The sequence below is a fragment of the Nycticebus coucang genome, chromosome 18, assembly GCF_027406575.1.
Source record: "Nycticebus coucang isolate mNycCou1 chromosome 18, mNycCou1.pri, whole genome shotgun sequence".
Classification (NCBI taxonomy): domain Eukaryota; kingdom Metazoa; phylum Chordata; class Mammalia; order Primates; family Lorisidae; genus Nycticebus; species Nycticebus coucang.
The window spans coordinates 58,697,068-58,713,052 of record NC_069797.1 but is presented as its reverse complement, the minus strand read 5'-3'; the positions used below and the strand labels follow the sequence as shown (position 1 = coordinate 58,713,052).

Below are 15,985 nucleotides of genomic sequence, written 5' to 3'. Positions count from 1 at the left end.
GCCGTGTGAGGCCACGGCACTCTACCGAGGGCCATGAAGTGAAACTCTGTCTCTACAAAAAAAAAAAAAAAAAAAGTGAAGTTAAGTAGCTAACCTTGGCATCTAAAAGATAGACAGGCATTTCCTTTGGTTTTAACTTTGTATCTACCTCTTCCTGGCTTAGAAAGATTTGCACCTGCTGGTTATACTTAGTAGCATTTCTGTCCTGCTTCTACCCTGTTTCCCTGAAAATAAGACCTATTTACAGGAAAGATAAGACGTCCCCTAAAAATAAGACCTAGCACATCTTTGGGAGCAAACCTTAATATAAGACACTGTCTTATTTTCAGGGAAACAGTATCACCAGCATTGTCAGAATCATCAGTCCAGATTGATCTTGAGAGTGTGAAGAACTAAAGCTCTAGCATTTTACGGCAGCACTTCCTGATTTTGTTTTCTGCTTGTAATCCTTGGTAATGTTTTTCATTCTGCAGATGCTGAGTTCGTGTGTGAACGGACACTGAAATATTTTCTGGGAATTGCAGGAGGAAAATGGGTAGTTAGCTATTGCTGTAAGTACAACATAATATGTCTTCCCCTCCTCCTTTTACCACCTTAGAATTGCATTTTTATACCTAAGTTTTAACACCTAAGGTTTTTGCTGATACTGAGTCTGAATTACTAGAAGATCTTTAATGGTAACACAAAACTACCTTTATCTTTAATGCATATCGCTTTGTTAAGATAAGCTGGTGAGATTGGGAAAATGGATTTCTTTTAGAACTAATGGGACCTGATCTGCTTCTAGCAATGTTATTAAATGAATAAAGGATTTATTTACTGGTAGGCAGAAATCTATGTGCAGCATACATGCTTATTATAATGATCTTTTTTCTTCTTTTTGAGACAGACTCTCATTCTGTCACCTTGGGTAGAATGCTGTGGCATCATAGCTCACAGCAACCTCAAACTCTTGGGCTTGAGCAATCCTCTTGCCTCACTTGCTGGATTAGGTGGCACTACAGGTGTTCATCACCATACCTGGCTAGTTTTTTTTTTTTGAGACAGCGTCTCGCTATGTTGCCCTGGGTAGAGTGCCGTGACATCACAGCTCACAGCAACCTCAAACTCTTGGGCTTAAGTGATTATCTTGCCTCGGCCTCCCAAGTAGCTGGGACTACAGGTGCCTGCCGCAATGCCTGGCTATTTTTTTTGTTGCAGTTGTCCTTGTTTAGTAGGCATGGGCTGGGTTCGAACCCACCAACCCAGTGTATGTGGCCGGCACCCTAACCACTGAGCAATGGGCACCCAGCCACTAGTTTTTCTATTTTAGTAGAAATGGGGTCTTGTTTTTGCTCAGGCTGATCTCAAACTGCTGAGCTCAAGGGAGCCACCTGCCTTGACCTCCCAGAGTGCTAAGATTACAGGGGTGAGCCACCCTGTTCAGCCATATAATGTTTAAATTAAACATTAATTTTGTCTCTAGAAAGACATCTCTGCTACAAACCTTAGTCTCAAAGAGCTGTGGCTTTAAAGAGAGAGGACCACTCTGTCATTCTTCCTGTGTTCCTTTGTAAATTGCCGACCTCACCTCCTTGAAAAGAACACGTTCTTTTGCTGTATGTGACATTTCTTTTCCGTGATCTCTTTAGGGGTGATCCAGTCACTTAAAGAAAGAAAGATGCTGGATGAGGTAGGTACTTGATGTTATAAACTTATCACAAAGACTTGGTGCCATTGAGTCACATAATCACTAAAAAAATGTATCTGCTTCCTTCCATGAGTGCACCGCGTCCCATGAATTTTCCTTGAAGGGAATCATTAGGAGTTATGCACACCAGGAATTCTGTGTTCTCGCGTGTTCTAGGTTTCAAAAGAAACAGTCCTTTCTTTGGGGGTAAGGTTAAACAATTTAGTAAGTGAGAAGAAAAAGATTCACAGAGACAAGAATAAGCCCACCTGAATCTGAACATGCATATATTTTTATAGAAAATAACTTCTTGACAATGCCTGTGGCTCAGTTGGTAGGGCGCCCACTGAGGCCCACATATACCAAGGGTGGTGGGTTCAAACCCAGCCCCAGCCAAATTGCAACAACAACAAAAAATAGCCGGATGTTGTGGCAGGCGCCTGTATTCCCAGCTACTCAGGAGTCTGAGGCAAGAGAATCGCCTAAGCCCAGAAGTTCGAGGTTGCTGTGAGCTGTGACATAACAGTACTCTACTGAGGGCGATAAAGTGAGACTCTATCTCCATTAAAAAAAAAAAAATTCCGCGCCTGTGGCTCAAGCAGCTAGGGCGCCAGCCACATACACCTGAGCTGGTGGGTTCGAATCCAGCCCTGGCCCACCAAACAACAATAACAGCTGCAACCAAAAAATGGCCGGGCGTTGTGGTGGGCGCCTGTAGTCCCAGCTACTTGGGAGGCTGAGGCAAGAGAATCGCTTAAGCCCAGGAGTTGGAGGTTGCTGTGAGCTATGATGCCATGGCGCTCTACCCAGGGTAGCAGCTTGAGGCTCTGTCTCAAAAAAAAGAAAGAAAGAAAGAAAAGAACTTCTTGGCTCCAAGCCCGTAGCACAGTGGTTATGGCACCAGCCACATACACTGAAGGTAGCAGGTTCAAACCCAACCCAGGCCAGCTAAACAACTGCAACAAAAAAATAGCTTGGCGTTGTCGAGCGCCTGTAGTCCCAGCTACTTGGGGGGCTGAGGCAAGAGAATCACTTAAGCCCAAGAGTTGGAGGTTGCTGTGAGCTGTGACTTCATGGCATTCTACTGAGGGTGACGTAGTGAGACTCTGTCTCAAAAACAAAAGAACTTCTTTACTGTTGTAGAAATTCTTTATATTAGTATGCAAATGTATCTGTTTAGCAATCAGATCCCCTCAATGAGATGTTTGTTGCTCTTTATGATACTAAGAACAATGATAGGTAAATAAGATAGAGTGTAGGAGGAGGAATAATTTTACAGCAGCCTTCTAAGAACTCTTGGTGACAGCAATTCAGACAAGATAAAATTAGAGAGAGCAATTTAAGCTATTATGCACTGTTCAGTTGTAGGAGGCACCTGTGAGAAATACATTGGCGATAAGGGATTGGAGAAGGGATTTAACATCATTGGTTTTCTGCTAAAGAGCAGAGAGCACGTGCTCCCCTACTAAGATTGCTGCTAAGATGCTCGTTCCTACAAATATTGACTGTGACTTCTAAGGTGCTTTAGCACCCGAGACCTGAATGAGACCTACCTGAGAAAGCTGGTGCAGCGGTCTGCATCTGGACAGTTTGGGGCCAGAGACACGGCATCCCAGGCCCCGACATTCAATATATTCATAATTAATTAAATCACACTTTGGTTGATTTTAGCTTTAATTCAGAGACTGTTTTTTGGGAGCTTGCTATGTGCTGGGCATTAGGAATCAGTAAGCAAAACTGACTAGCCTGGGTACAGTGGGCTTATGTCTGTTATCTCAGCACTTTGGGCGGATGAGAGCAGCAGATACCTTCAGGCAGAGATTAGAAGAAGGATGGGAGGGTGGCGCCTGTGGCTCAAGGAGTGGGGCACCAGTCCCATATGCCGGAGGTGGCAGGTTCAAACCCAGCCCCGGCCAAAAACCACAAAAAAAAAAAGAAGGATGGGAATAGGTCATAGACAAAGGCCAGTAGTTGATGTAACTCATGGTGAGGAATTCAAATTTCATTCTTAGGGTAATTGGAGGCATGGAGATCATAAGAAAAGGTTTATTTGGGATGCATTTGAAGATAGGACTTGGTAATGGATTAAGTTTAGAGAATACGGTAAAGAGTAATCAAAGGAGTGACTCCTGGTTCTTGGCTTCAACAATAAGGTCATGTTAGCAATATTAAATTAGATAAGGAAGACATCAGAAAGGAGTATATATAGGGGCTGGCAGGAGTGGAATCAGGAGCTCTGTTTTAGGTATATGAATTTTGAAATTTATACTAGACATCTGGAAGGAGACATTAAGTAGGCAATTGGACCTGTTGTATGAAGCTCAGGGATGTAATTAAGACTACAAATATAGGAGTCATTTTCTTTCTTTTTTTTTTTTTTTTTGTAGAGACAGAGTCTCACTGTACCGCCCTCGGGTAGAGTGCCGTGGCGTCACACGGCTCACAGCAACCTCTAACTCTTGGGCTTACACGATTCTCTTGCCTCAGCCTCCCGAGCAGCTGGGACTACAGGCACCCGCCATAACGCCCGGCTATTTTTTTGTTGCAGTTTGGCCGGGGCTGGGTTTGAACCCGCCACCCTCGGCATATGGGACCGGCGCCCTACTCACTGAGCTACAGGCGCTGCCCGTCATTTTGAAATAAATGACAAATGTATCACTAAACTCCTGTTCAAGTGATTAGAAAATGTTAAATGTTTTTCCACTAGGAATAGCCTGTGAATAGACTATATTTTTTTCATAATACTGTTGGCAATACATTCGATCTTCTCTATAATCTAAGATGCGCTCAGAATTGTTTCAAATCATTTTTCCTCAGATGTCTACAAAGCTCTAACCTCCCTAAACCCATTATTCTTTTTTTTTTTTTTTTGACACAGCGTCTCGTTATTGTTGCCCTCAGTAGAGTGCCATGGTGTTACAGCTCACAGCAACCTCAAACTCTTGAGCTTAAGCAATTCTCTTGCCTCCACCTCTCAAATAGCTGGGACCACAGGCACCCACCACAACGCCCAGCTATTTTTTATTGTAGTTGTCATTGTTTATCTGGCCAAGGCTGGTTTTGAACTCTCTAGCCTTGGTGTATGTAGCTGGCACCGTAACCACTGTGCTACAGGCACCAAGCCGCAAATCCCTTTTTTTTTTTTTAAACAGAATCTCATTTTGTCAACCCTCGGTAGAGTGCCATAGTGTCATAGCTCATAGCAACCTCAATACTCTAGAGTTCAAGCTATCCTCTTGCCTCCGCCTCCAGAGTAGCTGGGACTATAGGTGTTCCTTACAATGACAGTTTTTCTGTTTCTAGCAGAGACGGGGGTCTGGATCTTGCTCAGGCTGGTCTCAAACTTCTGAGCTAAAGCAATCCACTCTCCTTGGCCTCGCAGAGTGCTAGGATTACAGGCTTGAACCGCCACACCCAAGTCTACACTATTCTTCATTCTCTCATCCTTGACCAGTCAAAATAGCGATTATAGGCTCGGCGCCCGTAGCTCAGTGATGAGGGCACTGACCACTTATACCAGAGCTGGTGGGTTCGAATCCTGCCCTGGCCTGCTAAACAATGACACCTACAACAAAAAAATAGCCAGGCGTTGTGGCAGTGGTTATAGTCCCAGCTACTTGGGAGGCTGAGGCAAGAGAATGGCTTACGCCAGCAGTTCTCATCCTGTGGGTCACGACCCACAGGAACTGTATTAAAGGGCTGCAGCATTAGGAAGGTTGAGAACCACTAGCTTAAGCCCAAGATTTGAGGTTGCTGTGTTCTGTGACATTACAGCACTCTACAGTGGGTAACATAGTGAGACTCGAAAAAAAAAAATAGTGATTATGAAAAGCCTCTTTCTTCAGTGTATTAAATGTTTTTGTTTGTTTGTTTGTTTTAGAGACGGAGTCTCACTTAGTCAGCAATCTCTAGCTCTTGGGCTTAGACAATTCTCTTGCCTCAGCCTCCGAACACCTGGGACTACAGGTGCCCACCACAACGCCCAGCTATTTTTTTGTTGCAGTTTGGCCGAGGTGGAATTCAAACCGCCACCCTCGGTATATGGGGCCTGCGCCCTACTCACTGACCCACAGGCGCCGCCCAATGAAACCACTTTTTCTTTTTTATTTTTTTTGAGACAGAGTCTCACTATGTTGCCCTTGGTAGAGTGCTCTGGCGTCACACAGCTCACAGCAACTTCCAGCTCCTGGGCTTAGGTGATTCTCTTGCCTCAGCTTCCTGAGTAGCTGGGACCACAGGCACCCGCCACAACACCCCGGCTGTTTTTTTGGCCGGGGCCAGGTTTGAACCTGCCACCCTCAGTATTGGGGCTATCAACCTACCCACTGAGCCACAGGCACTGCCCCTAAATGTATATTTTATCATTTTGTCTTCATTAATTTTGTCAGTCCCTAATGAAATATGAAAAGCCCTTAGGGCGGCGCCTGTGGCTCAGTCGGTAAGGCGCCGGCCCCATATACCGAGGGTGACGGGTTCAAACCCGGCCCCGGCCAAACTGCAACCAAAAAATAGCCGGGCGTTGTGGCGGGCGCCTGTAGTCCCAGCTGCTCGGGAGGCTGAGGCAAGAGAATCGCTTAAGCCCAGGAGTTGGAGGTTGCTGTGAGCTGTGTGAGGCCACAGCACTCTACCAAGGGCCATAAAAGTGAGACTCTGTCTCTACGAAAAAAAAAAGAAAAGCCCTGTTTCTTTAGATGTTAATACACATACAATTAATTTAGGAGATTGGGAATTCTTCAGTTACCTTTACAACAGCACAGTATTAGCCATTTAATCTTAATGCTGTGAATGTTTTGGGAGGAGATAGATGTTGAGAATTAAAATATAGTAAGTCCCATCTGACCCTCCCCAGCTCACTTGGCCCAGCAAGGATGGGGGTCCCATGGAGCCTTTAGCCTGCCCCTCCTGCTGGTCCTCTGGTGCTTGTTATCCAAGTCCCCTGCCTGGTCTTCTGCAAGAACTCCCACCCAGGCTCCCCTGCCCTGCCCCTTGTCATGGACCATGGTCATGAAGAAGGGCATATGCCCCTTATTTATGGGAACCGTTTCATTCTAATTGTGGGTACAGAATTAACTGAGAAGGAAACCACAAAAAAAAATATATAGTAAGTCCCAGTGAGGTGAAAAGCCAATTGTAGATTTGTGCACAAAAAGATTTATTTATTTATTTATTTATTCATGGTCAATACTGTGCTTGGCAATTCTTAATGCCTTAAATATGTATCTGCTCCACTTCCATTGAAATAGACATTTTCTCTGATCCTGATTGTTTGTGTTTGGTTTCCTTCAGCATGATTTTGAAGTCAGAGGAGATGTGATCAATGGAAGAAACCACCAAGGCCCAAAGCGAGCGAGAGAATCCCAGGACAGAAAGGTAAAGTAAAGTTCCCTCCCCCAAAAACCCTATCGCATCACTCTGTATTCCAATCACCTTGTTGGAGATTGTGCCTTCATCTTACAAGGCTCTTTACATAAATGGTGCTAGAGCACCAGCTGGATGGTTTCACAGAGGTTATGTTTTATTTTTCCTAGCCCAACTAAGTATTGTCTCTGTTTTATGAACCAAGAAACTTAGAAGTTTAGAAAGGCTGTTAAGGGCGGTGCCTGTGGCTCGTAAGGCGCCGGCCCCATATACCGAGGGTGGCAGGTTCAAACCCGGCCCCAGCCAAACTGCAACCAAAAAAATAGCCGTGTGTTGTAGTGGGCGCTTGTACTCCCAGCTACTTGGGAGACTGAGGCAAGAGAATCCCTTAAGCCCAGGAGTTGGAGGTTGCTGTGAGCTGTGTGAGGCCACGGCACTCTACCGAGGGCCATAAAGTGAGACTCTGTCTCTACAAAAAAAAAAAAAAAGAAAGGCTGTTTAGTTTCAGTTCCTGTCTGGGGTTCAAATCTCACCTAATAAGTGGCAGAGGTGGGACTTTAAACAGATGTGAACCTAAAACATTTGCTCTTCCCACTTCACTAGAGTATTTCTATAAAGCAATGTGGTAAGTGCTCCAAGCAGGGTGTGTGTACCTAGTGCTTTTTTTTTTTTTTTTTTTTTTTTTTCTTGGAGAAACAGAGCCTCAAGCTATCACCCTGGGTAGAGTGCTATGACATCACAGCTCACAGCCACCTCAAACTCCTGGGCTTAAGCGATTCTCTTGCCTCAGCCTCCCAAGTAGCTGGGACTACAGGCGCCCGCCACAACACCTGGCTATTTTTTGGTTGTAGTTGTCGTTGTTTAGCAGTCCCTGGCCAGATTCAAACCCGCCAGCTCTGGTGTATGTGACTGGCACTTTAGCTGCTTGAGCTACACCGAGCCACATAGTGCTTTCTATGGATGTATGAAAAAGGAAATGATTAATAACCAACAATAGATAACACTTACATAATGTTTACTATATCACAGGGATTCTCTAAACACTCGACTGTGTTTTAACTAATTAGCAATTTAACAACTTCATGAGGTATATGCTATTGTTACTCCTATTTACAGAAGAGAAAATTGAGGCTCAAAGAGGTTAAATGAGTTGCCCAAGAGTACATAGCTAGTGAGTGATGGAACTAGAAGTGGAACTCAAAAAATCTGGCTCTAAGTCTAAAATCACAGTACTATTGTTTCTAGAAAAGTTATAGTAGAAGGCTTCACAGAGAAGAAAACTAAATTATTCTAACAACTTTGCAAATGGAGGACTGGGAAGACTTAATGACTTTCCCTAGATTATACTGTAGCAGATGATGATGCCAGGACTATGTCCTCTGCTCAGGGAGAAGTCCATGCAAGATTTCACACCTGCATGTCAGGCCTGAGCTGGCTGCTTCCTCAGGTCACTGACTAAGGCTAATGTTCCTGGTCTGCTTTTTCTTTTTTCAAGCATGCACCAGCAGTCATTTCTGAACATCCCCACACAGAGCACCTTCTGTCCCTTTACAGAAATTTTAGGAGGAAGAAATAGAAGTGATTTTCTGCTGGGTGTGGTGGCCCCATACCTGTTATGCTAGCATTCTTGGGGCGCGAGGCAGAAGGCCTGCTTGAGCTCAAGAGTTTTAGACCAGTCTGAGCAAGAGTGAGACCCCATCTCTACTAAAAATAGAAAAACTAGCTGGATGTTGTGGCAGGTGCCTGCAGTCCCAGCTACTTGGGTCGCTGAAGCCAGAGGATCTCTTGAGCCCCAGAGTTTGAGGTTGCTGTGAGCAAAGACACCAGCCCCATATACCCAGGGTGCAGGTTTGAACCCTGCCCCGACCAAACTGCAACAAAAAATAGCTGGACGTTGTGGCGGGCACCTGTAGTCCCAGCTACTCGAAAGGCTGAGGCAAGAGAATTGCCTAAGCCTAAGAATTGGAGGTTGCTGTGAGCTGTGACGCCATGGCACTCTACCAAGGATGACAAAGTGAGACTCTGCCTCTAAAAAAAAAGAAAAAGAAGAATTTTGTGATTTTTCTAAGGAAAACTGCTTTGGGAAATGTTTAAAATTTAAGTTTAGAGTTCTGATCCCTTGAGATCAGCCCATCCTCACTCTCTGAGGAAGTGTTTCAGATGCCAAGAAAAGGATGCTGGCCCTGTTTATGCTTCTGCCTTCTCCCTAGGGGAGCTCCATGTGAGCCAGTCATTTGATTTTTTACTCCACTGTGTATGGCAGAATTAGCACCAGTTTCCAAGGAAATTCTAATGCTTTGGGTTTTTCACTCTATTCAGGACAGCAGTGACAGAAAATGCCTGGTTTGAGTAATGGCATTCTGAAGGTACTGTCACAATAATATTTTCCTCTGGAAGAGAAATGCATTTGTAGAGGTGAAACCTCAAATTTATCTCATAACTAGACATTCTCATCAGTATCAGCCTAGATGAAAAAAAAATTAATTTTTTATACTTTTCATGGCAGCATTTGGCTCCACCTGGCTACCTGGTGAGAACTTTTAGCATTATGAGCATCAGGTTCTATCAACAGGTTGGGAATGCAGTTAATTTATACACATAGTAAGAATGGCACAGTTGGAGACTTGCTTAAGGCAGTAACAGACTTATCCTGCTGTCCATTCTTTTCCCTTGGCTGTAGTTAAAGAGAGAGTATGTGGGGAGGCAGGTTATTTGTAAAAGGCCATTTCTGTGTTTAGCTGTCTGATTTTCCTCTATCCCAGTCTCTTAGAGACCAGGTGAATTGTAGGTGTAGACAGTTTCTTTTTAGTGAAACGGGAAGAGAGTAAGGGAAATGAGTTACCCAAATAAATCCATTCACTGACACAAATTTAGGTTGTTTTTTAAATGAAATCCAAGTGCTTTTATAAGAACCATACCAGTGTATGTATGAGAATTTGCACTATTCATCACATTTGCCACCAGCCATTTGGGACTGTTTAAACTTAATTTATTTTTTTTTTTTTCTTTTAAGACTAAGTCTCACTCTGTCACCTTGGGTAGAGTTCCACAGCATCATTGTAGCTCACAACAACCTCAAACTCCTGGGTTCAAGTGATCTTCCTGCCTTAGCCTCACTAGTATCTGGAACTATAGGTATGGACCACCATGCCTGGCTAGTTCTTTCTATTTTTAGTAGAGACAGAGTCTCATTCTTGCTCAGGCTGGTTGTGAACTCCTAGACTCAAGCAGTCCACCTGGCTCAACCTCCCAAAGTGCTGGGATTACAAGCGTGAGCCAGCCAGGTCTTTTACTAAACTTAATAAAGGGTGCTTTTTCCCCCTTCTCATGTCTAACAATAAGTGAAATGTCTGCAGATGTCACTGGGGAGGAGACTGGGACTGATTGGCAGGATGGGATGCTCACTCCTTGAATGACAAAGAATTACCATAGAGTAAGGATCAACTACATATACACTTCAAAAAAAACTTTCAAGCCACATACACTGAGGCTGGCGAGTTCAAACCCAGCCTGGGCCAGCTAAAAACAATGATGACAACCTCAACAAAAAAAAGTATAGCCGCGTGTTGTGGGCACCTGTAGTGTCAGCTACTTGGTACTTGGGAGGCTAAGGCAAGAGAATCACTTGGGCCCGAGAGTTTGAGGTTGCTGTGAGCTGTGATGCCACTCTACTCAACAACATAATGAGACTCTGTCTCAAAAAAACAAAAGCTTTCAGAAATGCCTCAGTGTTCTCAGCATTGGACTGATTGGGAAGGAGCAGAAGAAAATTGTCGGGTGGTAAAGAAAAGAAAAGGTGGCCAGGAGTGGTGGCTCACGCCTATAATCCTAGCAATCTGGCTGGCCAAAGCAGGTAGATTGCTTGAGCTCACAAGTTTGAGACCAGCCTAAGCAAAAATCGAGACCCCTATCTCTACTAAAAATAGAAAAACTGAGGCAAGAGGATTGCTTGAGCTCTAGTTGGAGGTTGCTGGGAGCTATGATGCCATGGCACTCTACCCAGGGTGACAGCTTGAGACTCTGTCTCAAAAAAAAAAAGAAAAAAGGTTCCTTCACCTGAGAGGTCTCATTTAAAAACAAAAGAAAGGTGCGGTGCCTGTGGCTCAAAGGAGCAGCGCCCTGGCCCCATACACCAGAGGTGGAAAGTTCAAACCCAGCCCTGGCAAAAAAAAAAAAAAAACAGTGTGGCACCTGTAGGTCAAAGGAGTAGGGCGCCAACCTCATATACCAGAGGTGGCAGGTTCAAACCCGGCCCCAGCCAAAAAAAAAAAAAAAAACAGGCTCGGCACCTGTGGCTTAAGCAGCTAAGGTGCCAGCCATATACTGAACTGGCAGGTTCGAATCCAGCCCGGGCCCGCCAAACAGCAATTAGGGCTACAACCAAAAAATAGACCGGTGTTGTGGTAGTCACCTGTAGTCCCAGCTACTTGGGAGGCTGAGGCAAGAGAATCGCTCAAGCCCAGGAGTTGGAGGTTGCTGTGAACTGTGATGCCACGGCACTCTACTCAGGGCTACAGCTTGAGGCTCTGTCTCCAAAAAATAAGGGAGTAAAAGCAAAAAATAGTTCTTCCAGTGGTGCCTGTAGCTCAAGCAGCTAAGGTGCCAGCCACATACACCAGAGCTGGCAGGTTCGAATCCAGCCTGGGGCTGCCAAACAATAATGACAACTACAACCAAAAAATAGCTGAGAGAGGCAGTACCTGTGGTTCAAGGACTAGGACGCCGGCCCCATATACTGGGGGGGGTGGCGGGTTCAAGCCCAGCCCCGCCAGAACTGCAAAAAAAATAGCCGGGTGTTTGGCAGGCACCTGTAGTCCCAGCTACTTAGGAGGCTGAGACAAGAGAATTGCTTAAGCCCTGGAGTTGTTGTGAGCTGTGTTGCCACAGCCATTACCCAGGGCGATAGCTTGAGGCTCTGTCTCAACAAAAAAAAAAAAAAAAATGTTCTTCTTTTATGAGGTTTTTTTTTTTTTTTTTTTTTTTCAGTTTTTTGCCGGGGCCAGGTTTGAACCCACCATCTCCAGTATGTGGGGCCAGCGCCCTACTCCTCTGAACCATAGGTGCTGCCCCCATACTATTTTTTTTTTTTTTTTTTTTGAGACAGACTCTCAAACTGTCACCTTGGGTAGAGTGCTATGGTGTCACAGCTCACAGCAACCTCAAACTTTTGCGTTTAAGTGATTCTCTTGCCTCAGTCTCCCAAGTATCTGGGATTACAGGGGCCCATCACAACACCTAGCTCTTTTTTTTGCCGTTTTTTGGCCAGGGCTGGGTTTGAACCCGCCACCCCCAGCATATTGGGGCCAGCGCCCTACTCCTTTGAGCCACAGGCGCCACCTCTTTTTTCTTTTTCTTTTTTTTTTTTTTTAAGACAGAGCTTCATGCTGTCCCCCTGAGTAGAGTGCTGTAGCGTCACAGCTCACAGCAACCTCCAACTCCTAGACGCAAATGATTCTCTTGCCTCAGCCTCCCAAGTAGCTGGGACTACAGGCACCCGCCACAACACCCGGCTATTTTTTGGTTGTATTTGTCATAATTTGGCAGGCCCTGGCTGGATTCGAACCTACCAACTCTGGTGTATGTGGCTGGCCCCTTAGCCGCTTTAGCTACAGGCACTGAGCTCACCCAGCTATTTTTGGAGACTAGGTCTTGTTCTGGCTCAGGCTAGTCTCAAACCTGTGAGCTCAGGCCATCAACCCATCTCTGCCTTCCAAGTGCTGGGATTAGGGGTGTGAGCCACCGCACCCAGCCAAAACCCCATACTTTTTTTATTTTTTATTGTTGGGGACCCCATACTTTTATAACTAATGTTTTTTTTTTTTTCTCCATTCCCCTGTCCCTCTCTTTCTTCCTCTGCATCCAGATCTTCAGAGGCCTAGAAATCTGTTGCTATGGGCCCTTTACCAACATGCCCACAGGTAAGAGCTTAGAAGAACTCCCAAGTTCCAGAAACAGCCTTTCTCTTAGGTTGTGGGAGTATTATAAATGAGATCACCCTATGAGAGTTCCTCAGATTAGAAAGATGTTTCTAGAGGTTATTGTATTTCTCTACCACCCTCCAGATGAAATTGCACCTAAATATTATCCTGTGGGAAAAAGCTAGACCTAGTGTCCATCCTCAAGAGCAAACAGATTCGGGAGGCTGAAGCAAGAGAATCGCCTAAGCCTAAGAGCTAGAGGTTGCTGTGAGCTGTGATGCTACAGCACTCTACTGAGGGTAACAAAATGCAACTCTGTCTCTTAAAAAAAGAAAAGAGGAAAAAGGAAGTGAAGAATTTAGATCTTAGTACATAGTATATCCTACTTTCAGATGGGGTCGAGCTGCTATTAGTGCCATATTACATTAGGGAGAAGATACCTTTGGATTTGTAACTTGAGAAAGAGTTGTACTCTTCCTAAACCTTTGTTTTGTTTTGTTTTGTGACAATTTCACTCTGTTACCCAGGCTAGAGTCAGTCTTGTGTCATCAGACTAGCTCATAGTAACCTCAAACTCCTGGATTCAGGGGGTCCTCCTGCCTCAGCCTCCTGAGTAGCTGGGACTATATGTGCCCACGACAATGCCTGACTAATTTTTCTATTTTTGGTAGAGGCAGTGTCTCACTGTTGCTGAGGCTGCTCTCAAACTCCTGAACTGAAGCAATCCTCCTACCTCAGCCTCCCAGAGTGCTGGGACTGCATCTTCATTTAACACAGAGGAGAAAGCATAGTAGCTATATCAGCCCTATGGGCTGATACACTCAGGCCCAGAACAGGGGAAAGATTTCTTTTTTGTGAAGCCATCTGAGCCTTTAATTCTCTTGGGAGGGTGGGGGGGGAGGGACACAGCACCTATTACTCAGTGAGTAGGGCACCAGCCCCATATACCGAGGGTGGCAGGTTCGAACATGGCCCCCACCAAACTGCAACACTCCCCAAAAAAAATTCTCTTGGAAGGGAAATTTTGTTTTATTTTATTTATTTATTTATTTTTGAAACAGAGCCTCAAGCTGTCGCACTGTGTGATGTTTCACAGCTCACAGCAACCTCCAACTCCTGGGCTCAAGTGATTCTCCTGCCTCTGCCTCCCAAGTAGCTGAGACTACAGGCACCAGCCAGAACACCTGGCTAATTTTTGGTTGTAGTTGTCATTGTTTGGCAGGTCTGAGCTGGATTCGAACCCGCCAGCTCAGGTGTATGTGGCTGGCGCCTTAGCCACTTGAGCCACAGGCGCCGAGCCACTAGGGGAAATTTTAAATTACAATTTAAGACTCAGTGCCTGTAACTAAGGTGCCAGCCACATACACCAGAGCTGGTGGGTTCGAATCCAGCCCTGACCTGCCAAACAACAATGACAACTACAACCAAAAAATAGCCAGGCATTGTGGCAGGCATCTGTAGTCCCAGCTATTTGGAGGTTTAGACAAGAGAATCGCTTAAGCAAGGAGTTGGGAGTTGCTATGAGCTATGATGCCACGGCACTCTACCCAGGGCAACAGCTTGAGGCTCTGTCTCCAAAAAAAAAAAAACAAATAAATAAATTACAGTTTAAATAACTATAGTTATTCCATTTTATTTATTTTTCTTTTTTAGAGACAGAGTCTTTTTTTTTTTTTTTTTTTATAGAGACAGAGTCTCACTTTATGGCCCTCGGTAGAGTGCCGTGGCCTCACACAGCTCACAGCAACCTCCAACTCCTGGGCTTAAGCGATTCTCTTGCCTCAGCCTTCCGAGCAGCTGGGACTACAGGCGCCCGCCACAACGCCCGGCTATTTTTTTGGTTGCAGTTTGGCTGGGGCCGGGTTTGAACCCACCACCCTCAGTATATGGGGCCGGCGCCTTACCAACTGAGCCACAGGCGCCGCCCTAGAGACAGAGTCTTAACTTTGTCACTTTTGGTAGAGTGCTGTGGCATCACAGCTCACAGCAACCTCCAGCTCCTGGGCTTAGACAATTCTCTTGCCTCAGTCTCCCGAGTAGCTGGGAACACAGGTGCCCTCCACAACACCTGGCTATTTTGTTTTTGTTGTTGCAGTTTGGCTGGGGCCGGGTTTGAACCCGCCACCCTCGATATATGGGGCAGGCACCCTACTCACTGAGCCATAGATGTTGCTCTATTCCACTTTTTTATTTCTTCTTTAGTTCTGGTAATTTGTCCATTTCTAAAAATGCATTCATTATTTATTTATTTGTACTTAATTTTTATTAAATCATAACTGTATACATTTATGGGGTACAATATGCTGATTTAATATACAATGTGGAATGCTTAAATAAAACTGAGTAACATAACATCACTCATTTACTTATTTTTGTGGTAAGACATTTATTTTTTGTTTGTTTATTTTTGAGACAGAGTCTCACTTTGGAAGAGTGCTGTGTCATAGCTCACAGCAACCTCAAATTCTTAGGCTGTTGAGCTACAAGTGCCAAGCCCCAGCTATTTTTGGAGACAAGATCTTCTCTGGCTCAGGCTACTCTTGAACCTGTGAAGTCAAGCAATCTACCTGCCTCAGCCTCCCAGAGTGGTAGGATTATAGACATGAGCCGCCCTCATAGTTGCTTTGAAATGTAGCCTTGTATTGTGTACATTAGGTGAGATCCCGCCAAATTCCCTCCCTCCACTCACCCTGCCCCCCCCCCCCTTTCTTTCTGGACTATCTTTGTGTTTTTATCATTCCTATGGATGTGTAAGTTACTATATTGATTTCATAATAGTATTGAGTACATTGAATTTTTTTTTTCTTTTTTTTTTTTTTTTTAATTTGGCCGGGGCTGGGTTTGAACCCTCCACCTCCGGCATATGGGACCGGCGCCCTACCCGCTGAGCCACAGGTGCCGCCCTGAATTTTTTTTTTTCATTCTTGACATTGGAAGAGTCTTTTTACTTTTCTTTTTTTTTTTTTGAGACATAGTCTTATTGTGTCGCCCTCGGTAAAGTGCTGTGACATCATGGCTCACAGCAACCTCCAACTCTTGG

General features: G+C 44.9%; 1 protein-coding gene across 1 annotated transcript in view; it reads left to right on the top strand.

Annotated features, from left to right (window-relative positions):
- The window catches only part of BRCA1 (BRCA1 DNA repair associated), a 90,760-nt gene that overhangs the window by 68,738 nt on the left and 6,037 nt on the right, over nt 1-15,985 (top strand). The window contains exons 17-20 of the mRNA XM_053568910.1: nt 474-551; nt 1,632-1,672; nt 6,956-7,039; nt 12,891-12,945. Coding sequence (XP_053424885.1) covers nt 474-551; nt 1,632-1,672; nt 6,956-7,039; nt 12,891-12,945 — 258 coding nt within the window. The remainder of the gene's footprint in view (nt 1-473; nt 552-1,631; nt 1,673-6,955; nt 7,040-12,890; nt 12,946-15,985) is intronic.